Genomic DNA, 11,012 nt, shown 5'->3' with positions numbered 1-11,012 from the left:
CAAAATTTTTTGTGGTTGTCCGATTGTAAAATGGTGCTATTTTAACAATATTGTTTTCAAATTACTCTTTGCTTTTAGCAAAAGATAAAAAGCAAAAACAACCCAAAACAAAAAATATATAACTTAAATTGTGTTAACAATGTTTTTTGTTTTTAACATTTTTAAATAAGTGATTTTCTCAATATGGAAACTCCCTCCATGGGGGCAGATAGCAGCCCTTCTTTAACATAAATCATACATATTTAGATCTGGAAGGGATGCAATCATTTCATTTTAGAGCATTATCTACCAGAGGTGAAGTGTGACTTTTGTTCAATGATACACAGGTAGTCAGTGTAAAGCATCATGGTATAATGAATGGAGCATTGAACTTGTAAGTAAGAAGGCATAGGTTCAAATTTCACCTCACATACAAGCTGTGTGATATTGAGCAAATTGTTTAACTTCTCTGTACCTCAGTTTTCACACTTGCAAAATACTGGATTCAAAAATCTCTAAGTTCTTTCCAGCTCCTTATCATGCTCCTATGTTGCATGCTCTTGTGAGGTACCAGAGTGATACATCAAAGAGGATAACAATGGTAGTTTTTAAAATATAAAACTATTCCCCCTCTAGCAGAAAAAAAAATTGAATTCTTCAAATTAGGCTATGACTTTGTAAATTTGTTACATGGGTTTGTTTTTCCCAATATGATTGGGAAAGGGTTGGAAGAGGAGAAAAAAATGCATATTAATTGAAAACAATCAAAGTTTAAAAGTTATGCTATAAGTCTCAGATTCTTACACTTAATTTACAAATGGCAAAATTAAAGGAGAATTTTCAATTCCAGACTTATTTTATGGCTATTCCATAGATTTGAAAGCAGAATACATTATCTCTATTTTCAGCCTTAAAACCCATCAGATTTTTGGAAACACAATCTTTAGACAATAAAGTGGAACTGGTTTGATTCTTTTCTTGCAGCCTAGAAAAAAAATTAACAAAGAGACTGTTGCAATGTCTACATAGACATTCCAACTTTCACTCAGAACCTTTCTAGCTTAGTTGAACCTATCAGAAGTTGAACAATCTTAAAAGGACCTTTGAGGCTTCAAGGTCAAGTTTATGAGTTTATGGCATGTTTAGGTACTGGCAAAGTAGCTTCAAGGATTTCAGAAGAGAGACCTTTTTAAAACAAAAATACATATTTGGTAAAAATTTAAAAAAAACTGCTACAACTGTCACTTCCTCAGATCATCTATTTCATACTTGACTGAGTTCATGATGAGATTTTTCCCAATGGGACTTTGTAACAGCACTTCATTTATCCTCTCTGTGAGATAAAGAACTCATGGGCTTTTCACAACTTAGTGTCTAAGTCATAAACTATATTAATTTACACATCATCATACTTCATTATAGAGATCCTAAGAAAGAAACTTTTTTCCCCTTTTTTCAATAGAGACTAATGCTACTAATAGGTATCATATATCGATGATAACAATAGCTAACAGTATACAAGTTTAATATTTGCAGTGTACTATTACAAATATCTCATTTTATTCTCATGACAACCTTAGGAGGTAGGTCTTATTAACATTTCCATTTTACAAATAAAGAAACTGAGGCTAAGGGACAAATAATTTGCCTATGGTCATATGGCTTCAAGTATCTGAGGATGAATTTGAAGTCTGCTTTTCCTAATTCCAAGTCTAATTTTCTGTCCAACATGTAACCATGCTACCTCAATCAGTCAGTGAACATGTAAAATAGATGATAAATTATAGATATAAATATTTGTAAATTATAGATATGAGTTATATCTACAAATTATAGCCAGGTGGATGAACAGATGGGTATTTGTATGGATAGATAGGTAATAAAAACATAGATAGATAGATATAACATAGACATCAATAGAAAAGATAGAATGAGAAATAATAGATAGGTAACACAGCAAGCATTTTTATTAAATGCTTTCTATTGTGCCAGATTATGCTTAGCTCTGATAATATAAAGAAAAGAAAAGCAATCTGTGTCCATCAAACATAAGGTAACTAGGCAGCACAGTTGATAGAGTGTTCGGGCCTAATGGGGTACAAATGGCAAAAGCAGGTCTCCTTCCTCCACAAATCTAAGCCCGCCCACCTTGGACTCAGCTTTGGGCGTCCCTGGACCCCTTAAAAGGGAAATGACTAGACAGGGAGCCGGAATTTTACTGCAACTGTTTATTTAAGCAAATAGAGGGGAAAAGAAAGGTCCGTTCAGTTCCAACAGCAAGTCCGACAGCAAGTCCGTGGTGCTCCTTTTTATCTCTCTAGGCTTCTCTTTGATGGCCCCTCCTAGATCCTCCCCGAAGGTGGAGCTATGCTCCTCCTGTGCCCTCCCACCGCCCTCGGATTGGCCACGTAAGCCTAAACCAACGTGGCAATTCCGGGTAGGCGGGGTCAGACACAGAACCGCTCACTTCCCGTTCAGGAGGTCTATTCTGGAGCCCCTCACAATAGAGCATCTAGATTGGTCTAGAGTCAATAAGACCTGAGTTCAACTCCTTCCTCAGATGCTTATTAGCTATATCACTCTAGGAATCATTTTACCTTTGCTTCATTTTTCCCATCTGCAAAATGAAGATTCTAATAGTACCTTCCTCTCAGGGTTGTTATGTGGATCAAAGGAAGTAGCATGGAAAGAGCCTTTTCAAGCTTTTGAAATACAAATTCTAGTTTATTATTACTATTGTTAAATCAAATTTGAAATACAACATTCTGTGGGTGCTCTCTGAAGATACAAGGAGAGAGAGAACCACAGGCAACAATACCTTTTTGATGTGTCTCTAAAGAGATAACTGCTGATTTCAGCTCCATCTGGCAACATTGATGAATCATGAAACTGAGCTTTATCCTGGATCTGCATCTGGAATAGCTCTTCATCACGAGTTGGTAACTTCTGGGTCCAGGAAGACAGGGGTAAGAGCATCCAGAGCACACTCCAGTGAAGGAACACCATCCTGCAAGACAGAGAAATTATTGTTGGTCAATCATTTCTGTTGTGTTCAACATCTAGTGATGCTATTTGGGATTTTCTTGGCAAATACACTGGAGTGGTTGGCCATTTCCTTCTTTAGCTCTTTTTACAGATGAGAAACTGAGGCAGAAAGGATTAAAAGATTTGCCCAAGTCACCGAGCCAGTGTCTGAGGTCAAATTTGAAGTTAGGAAGATGAATTTTCCTGATTCCCGTTCCAGCACTCTAATCCATATGCTATCTAGCTGTTATAGAAAGAAAGAAGAACAGGTATGAAAGACAGAAAAAAATAAACTCCTAAACAGAGTAAGATGACCCCAAAGTGCTCAGATGAAAAACCTTTTGAATCTCAGAATATGGATAGAGTTCTTCACTTTCCCTTCCACTTGGATGAAAATACATAGAACCCCCAAGGTAACTAAACTTATATCTTTGTCAACACAGTAATCTGTCAGATTCAGATTCACTTTCACATTACAATGGAGGAAACATTAGTCTACCACCCAACAATGTAAGCATTTTGAAATTTATTTCTGAGCCTATATCTTGGCCATACAATGCATTGTGCATATTTCTTAGCTTCGTATCTGAAGTTGATTTAATTTGTCTTCTTTGACTTTATACAAGTTATTGATAAAGTCTGGTTTTAATCACAATGAAGTCTCATGGAACATGGATTTAGAGATCATGTGTCCACCCTCCCCAGTTTTACAGATGAGTAAATTAATTGATGCAGATAGAATTAAGTTATGTGCTCAAGGTTATATTACTAATAAAGTTCTAAGGCAGAATTTTAACTCAGTTCTTCCTGACTCCAGGTCAAACTCTTAGTCTAATTAACAAGTTCTTCATTAATCCAACAGAAGAATATTTTCTTAGAGAAACTGCTGTACATTCTTCTTCCAGATGAAAGAATTTAATGTTTTAATTGTAGGGACTTTTGTACCAAGGATATTGCCCCAGGGTATGTTTAATTGATTAACTAGATGGGTTTGACTTTTTAAATAATTTTTATTTTTAAAATAAAAACTTAAAGATCTGAGCCCTATATTCCTTATTCTTTAATTAAATTTTACTTTTCCAGTGCAAATACTTTCTCCTTTTTCATTTCCTCTGCCACCCCCATTGAAAAAGAAAAAAAACATCTATATCTATATTTATATAGATATAGATATATAGTTAGAGTAAATCAAATTTTAAAATTGGCTATGTGCTCTTCCCCTCGCAAAAAAAGTCTCAGTCTGCACTGATTCAGAATTCATCCCCTTGGTCAAAAATGAGTAGCAAATTCTCTAGACTCATGGCCAGTTATTGTATTGACTCTGTAATCATCATCAGTAGAGACCATGAATAGATGAGCCTCCCAAAAACTCTGTGAAGTCAGTACAAGCATTAATAATTACTTGTTTTGTAATTGAGGAAACTGAGGTTCCAAGACGTGACTTGTCTATGATCACGTAGCTCATCAGTGCCAAAGTCTGAAGTCTTTCCTGTCTTTTATTCTAGGACTCACTCCATAATTCTACACCACCATGATATTGTAGAACCATTTCAAAAAGTGTCTTTTCAGCTTTCCAGAATTTAGTTCCTCAATTTCTAAAATTATAGGATTGGACTAGATGACTTCTCTAACTGCTAGGGTAGATCATTGGTGTAATAAATAGACTGCCAGCCTGGAGTCATGTTCAACTGTGCCCTCAGATGGTTACTAGCTGTGTGAATCTGGACAAGTTACTTACTTCTAGCTTAGTTTCCTGAACTGTAAAATGAATTGTAGAAGGAAATGGCAAACCTCCATTATGTTAGCCAAAAAAAAAAAAAAAAAAAAAAACCCTCACTGGATCACAAAGAGTTGAAAAGTTGTGCTATTCTTTTATATGAATGGATAGCTATAACAACTTGAGTTATTTGGATCTCATAACAGAAGTGGGGAAAGGGAGGGAAACCAGGAAGCAAATTCCCTTTGAATATTTTATATCAGATGCTTCTCTTTTTATATTTTACCAAGAATTATACTTACAGAACTTTACTTTTCCCTTAAAGGATAAGTTTTTGTTTTTTAAATATATCAGAAAGGAAGAAAATATTCAGAGGGAGCATTAAAATCTCCAAGTTCAGATATTCTTAATCTTTTGGTGTCTTGGATCCCGTAGGAAGTCTGATGAAGCATAAGGATCCTTTTTTCAGAATGTCACAAAATGCACAAAATAAAAAGCCAAAGATTGAAAAGGAAATCAATTATACTGAAATAGTCACTTTTTTAAAAAAAATTACCCAGCCCCTGAAATCTATCCACCTACTTTACTACTCTCAACTAGTAATTTCATTACTTTACAAATGCGATAACAGAGATCATTTGCCAAAGATGACTCAGGTATAAAATTGATCTTATCCCTAGAGATACCCAGCTCTTGTTATCACCAAAACCTTTAAAGACTTGAAAGCAATGAAGATCATGGTGAGGAGAATGTAGGAACTACATACAGTAAGGGAGAAATTAATTCAGATCCTCCTGCTGGCTTACACTGGCTGTGGACATGGGCAAATCATTTAAATCTTACTGAATCTCTTTGCTTATGTGTAAAATGAGGGAACTAGATTATCTGTTTTTGACATCTATAGAATTATAATCTTATAATTTCTTTATATAAGTTAAATTTTCATGCAAAGTGGTAATAGTCTACATTTATGTTTTTGGCATTATGTGCTTCCTTTTTTTTTTTTTTTTTTTTGCATAAATAGCTTATTTGAAAAGATACAATTGGAATTGAACTTTGAAAATTGAAACAAAAAGAACGATTGGAATTGAACTTTGTATTTTGATGGTTTTCTCTTTCTAACTAATCTAATGATTGATTTCCATCTTTATCTTAATAATTTAACATTTTACACACTTAATGCTAATTTTGAAGTAAGTCCTACATTGGTGGTTTCTAAAAATGTAATTATTTTCTTCCTTTTAGTGTCCATTCTCATAGGCATTTTATGATAGCAAACTACAATTTTAAAAATACAAAATCATGATCTTTTGAAATTCACATATTTTTGAGAAAATTTATTGTGTTTTCCCTTCTACAATACTGGATAATTAGTTAATTAATTAGATCAAAGGCTGGTTTGTTACTTTTATAAAACATATCTGTAAAACTGTAAACAATCCTTAAATTCTAATTATTATATGTAGGCACATATCTTTTATTCAAAACAAGATCTGCTTTTGAAAGCAGATCCATATATTTTTGATTAAATTTTTTTTCCCCTTCAAAATGAAAACATTTTCTGGTTATGTGTCACTATATATAAGCACCAGGTATTTCAAATACTAAATGCAAGTACCAGAAAATTCAAATAACCATCTAGCATTCCTTCATAGAACAATCCCAAAGCAAAGTGTAAAGATTTCTTCTCTAGGATTGCAAAAGTGCCCTCTAATGGTATATCCTTTTCTCTTTCTGATTTTTAGTTTCCCCTTGCTTAGTCAAGAGGAAAATGGAGCTAGTTTATTTCACTTTTAATCTTTTAAATTTTCCCTCCCTCCCCTTTTTAATGTGAGTACAGAGGGTAATGTGGGAAATCCAATAGCAATGGATCCAGGAATTTCCCTCCCCATCCTTGGTAGAAGTTGCAGAATTATACCAAATATAATTTCTGATTGAACTGACTAGCCCTGTTCAGTTTCCAAGAAGGTCAAACAATTAAAAGTGTTTCTTAATATAATCTAATGGTAATTGGCAACATATTCCTTTGCAAGCTGCTTAGAAAGAAATTATGAAAAAAGACCCTAACTAGATTAAAAACCTATTTTCATCTATGATGTTTAAAAGTCTTGTCCCATTTTTGGAAATTGTATTCGGATTCTATCAAAAATATACTTCTGAAAGGAAGATGACAGTGGTAAGTATGTATCAGAAAATCTACTACTGACACACAGAGTGAAACTATCTTACACCATAAGTATCACTTTATCTTACCAACCTATTCTACGTGATCCATTTTTGTCAGTTAAGGAGACAAATGGACTTAACTTGGGATGAAAAGCCCCTGGGCAGAATCTGGTACAAGTCCATGGTAGTGACATGGGAAGGGCCTTTTGCATACTGGCATTTACAGTAACCTTGTTAGCTTTCTTTCAGGAATATGCTGTTATAAGCATGCCAGTTCAAGATATAGGAGAAGGAATAAAGGTCTTTGTTCTTTGAGGCTAGCATATGGGATTCACTAGAGATAGGAAAAAGAAAACTAAGAATAAGTTATCATAGGCATGATATGTATAAGAATGGCACAGAGTACATATAATATTACTAGGTACTACTGGAATAAGAATACCAGAAGAATAAAAAATTACATAGCAATCAGGTCATAATAGCCAGAGGATAAACTGAGTCATGTAGATGCATATGTAGTAAGATTACTACCAGGACAACCTTACCTCCATAGTCTAGATGGAAGTGTTCTTTCCCCTTCCCATCATGAAATTTTAAAATTATTTTAATTTACCTAATTTGCTCACGTACTGCCCATTTCCCTACCCTTATGACCTCTCCAATTCTGATAATAGGTAAACTCCTCAGGGTTAGGGCTATTTTATTCTCATCTTTATATTTTTAGCATCTAGAACAGTCAGGTACACAGATGCTCCCTGAATAAAGAAAGGAAAAAATTCATTTATTTATCCACCTACAATGTGCAAGGTACTGTGTTAAGTAGTTTACAACATCATAACAGCCCAGGGAGACAAGGTGTTATTATTATCCCTATTTTACAATTAAAGAAACTGAGGCACAGAGGTTAAATCATTTGCTCAATCATACAGCTAGTAAATATCTTAAGTCATTTTTAAACTCAAGTTTTCCTGACTAGACCCAACACCCTATCTACTGGTCCACCAAATTGACATTGAATTAGATTGAGTTCAGACTGAGGATGCATTGAATTATGCTGATCCAACCAATGATAAACAAAACAGAAGAATGATAGAATAATGACATTGGGGGAATTCAGTGACTAATATTTCAGTGATGTTGGAGGAAGAGGCAAAGAGGAGCTAAATCTGTCAGTGTCATGGGGAAGTAAAATGATCAGGATATGACTTACTGAATAACGTCTTGAAACATAAGGTAAGTTTGTATCAGAAGTCATCTTGGTCACCATTGGTTTGGCCAAAGCTGTATTGACTCCATAGATCCAGGAATTCTACATATTATTCAAGTGGCTACAAAGTAAGGGAAGCTTGAGGTATGATATCTCTACTCTAAAAGAGGAGTCAGAAAAAAGTTTATCTTTAAAATACAATGTCCAAACATTCACTGCCTCTTTATACCTACAATTTCTCAACAGCTAAGAGACCGGCACTTCAAAATACAAAGGTTTTAAAATAGGGTTATAGTGGACAAGAAGAGGCTGCCACACATTATCAACAAAGGATTACACAGAAGAAGGAGCAGAAAGGATATTGTCAGGGAGATATGTGAGGAGGAAGGAAGATGAATCAATCACATTGCATTGAGTCCAGGATAAATGCCTTGCTCAAGGCCATACAGTGTGTACCTGTAATTAAAAATCATATCTTTCTAACTCTGAAGCTGGCTTCTTCTGTATTTTCTTATTTAAAAATCTAGTCCAATTTTTCAAAGATGAATTTATTGTTGTTTCAAAATATACAAGATTAAGGAAACTGGTGCAGAAGAGGATTGAATGTGGAGTTAGTTAGTTAAAGGGATAAATCAGTTTTCCTACTATTTGTGATCTTAGGAAAATCACTTTCCCAGGACAAAGAAGTAGGGAGAGATGGGGAAAGAGTAATGGTGAGAATGCCTCAAGTCAGAGCTGTTGCTTATGTTAAACTTTGGCAAAAGCTAGGATAAAAGAGCTAGAGGTTAAAGAGGGTATCCCAGCAAAGGGATACAGCCAAAGCAAGACTACAAATGAGAGATGATGGATGCTGTGTTTGTGATTAAGTGTATGATAAAAATAAAAATTTACATAAAAGATAAAAGAAAAATGATGTTTCATTTACAGTATAAAAATGGAATTATATTACCACATAACCACAGGAGCCTAAGATCATAGATTTATAGATGAAAGAGAAGTTAGAGGCCACTGACTTCAATTCTTTATTTGACAGAATAGAAAAATGAGGCTCAGAAAGATTGTAATGTGAGTCAAAAGCTAGTAAAAATTAGAGGCAGAATTTAAACTCAGGTCTACCTGACTGAAAATGTAGAACCATATCCACTATGTGAAATAGCCTCTTCTACCTAAAAAATCTGAAAGACAAGTATAATAAAGCATTGGATGTAAGGTCAGAAAAACCTGATTTCAGGTTCTGCCTAAGCCATTTGCAAGTTATAATTTTAAGAAATTTATTTAATATTCCTGGGCCTCAGTTTACTCATCTGTAAGATGAAAACATTGAACTCAATGACATCAAGTTAGAAACTGATAATACTTATGATTCATACAAATTTTCCTGTTGCTGGTACAAACAAGTTTGGAATGGCCAAAAATAAAAAAATATATATATCAACCTACGTCTGATTTGGGAATGAACATCTCTGAACTTAGCTAGGATAGTCCTTGAATGACACAACACCACTCAGTCTATTCCCAGGTCTTGGACTTTCTCATTGCTGCTTCTTAACATTTGTAGCATCTGTCAAAACATGTTTCAGATATTTCCTTCTTCTAGAGACCTTCCCTTTTCTTCCTTTCTTTCTCTTTTTCCCACTCATTCCTTCTTCAAATTATTTGTGCTACTTTATATCTATTTAACTGTGGATAATTAGTAGAATGTAAGTTACTTGAGAACAGGAACTGAATGCTTCTTTTTGCTTCATATCCTCTGTAAGAGCAGAATTTCCTTCCACTGGCTTCATCTTGGGGAACTCTCCCCAAAATGCCAACATATCAGAGCAAAATCTCAGTAAAACATTTTGATTCTCCTTGGAAAATTTTCTCTCTCCAATAATTATGACTATTTCTTCCTGCAAATAATATAATTAATGCAAATTTGTAAAAACAAACAAACAAACAAACAAAACCCTTCTTTTTTCCTCTTCCAAATAATGTCATGCTAATTCCTTGCAGGAGCAAAAATAACTATTATATATAAAAATGTCATATATAAATAACATCTGTAAAAAATAATAACATATTCCACATAGAAGTTTTATTCTGCAAAAAGGAATAGTTTCATTTCTGCTATTCATTACTTGTATGCCTTAGAAAATCAATTAATCTCCATAGTTTTTGTTTTCCTCCTCTACAAAATGAGGGATTTGGGTTAAATGACCTCTCATCTTCCAACTTTAAATCTTTGTGCCTATGGTCTTCTTGGTCAAGTTTGACAGGCAAATTTTAAAATGCAATTAAGATGAATTGCATAAGCACTCGATGATTTGTTCTTTGGAAAACATTCAGATTTTTTGTGTAACAATTTGCAATTTGTAAGGACTAGAAATTGAGCTGACATGCACAGTGCCTGGCACATAGTAGGTATTTAATAGAGGGTGATTGACTTGATTTAAATTTATATGACCCACTCCTGCCCCTTGTATGAAGAGTAAAAGGGAGGAAAAGTAGCACAGAGAAATTGGGGTTTACTTGAAGAAAATCCATTTGGAATAAATAAAATTGAATGTTTAATTACAGGGAACAGTGAGTGCCTGCCTATAATTCCCCGAGGCTGATTCCAAGGACTGCCTGTCACAGAGCTTGCTGGGCAATATAGTCCTCGTCCTTTCCTGGCACATCCTTAAAATTACTTAATTCTTTTCAATGTCTATTTTAAAGATCTAAGTTAATTCTTTTTCTTTAAATTTCCCATTCCACATTTGATAAGAAATCTGCAAAAATCTCTTTATAATAATTGATCAAAGAAATGATTGCCTTATGAAAGGACATGTATTCAGTCACCTGTCTACTCTGACAAGTGAAAAGGTCTAAGACTTTCACTATCCTAATCCTTCCCACCCTAATGAGACAGTTAGATATGTTGGGTAGAGCAGTGGT

The 11,012-nt window shown here is 34.3% G+C and overlaps 1 protein-coding gene across 1 annotated transcript in view; it reads right to left on the bottom strand.

The window, feature by feature from the left end:
• The window catches only part of NDNF (neuron derived neurotrophic factor), a 39,383-nt gene that overhangs the window by 7,126 nt on the left and 21,245 nt on the right, over positions 1–11,012 (bottom strand). Inside the window, exon 2 of the mRNA XM_051965912.1 lies at positions 2,798–2,986. Within this exon, the coding sequence (XP_051821872.1) occupies positions 2,798–2,985 (188 nt within the window). The 5' untranslated portion in view covers position 2,986. The remainder of the gene's footprint in view (positions 1–2,797; positions 2,987–11,012) is intronic.

Source organism: Antechinus flavipes, chromosome 6 (assembly GCF_016432865.1).
Source record: "Antechinus flavipes isolate AdamAnt ecotype Samford, QLD, Australia chromosome 6, AdamAnt_v2, whole genome shotgun sequence".
In the NCBI taxonomy this organism is placed as follows: Eukaryota; Metazoa; Chordata; class Mammalia; order Dasyuromorphia; family Dasyuridae; genus Antechinus; species Antechinus flavipes.
This window is presented reverse-complemented; position numbering and strand designations above follow the sequence as displayed.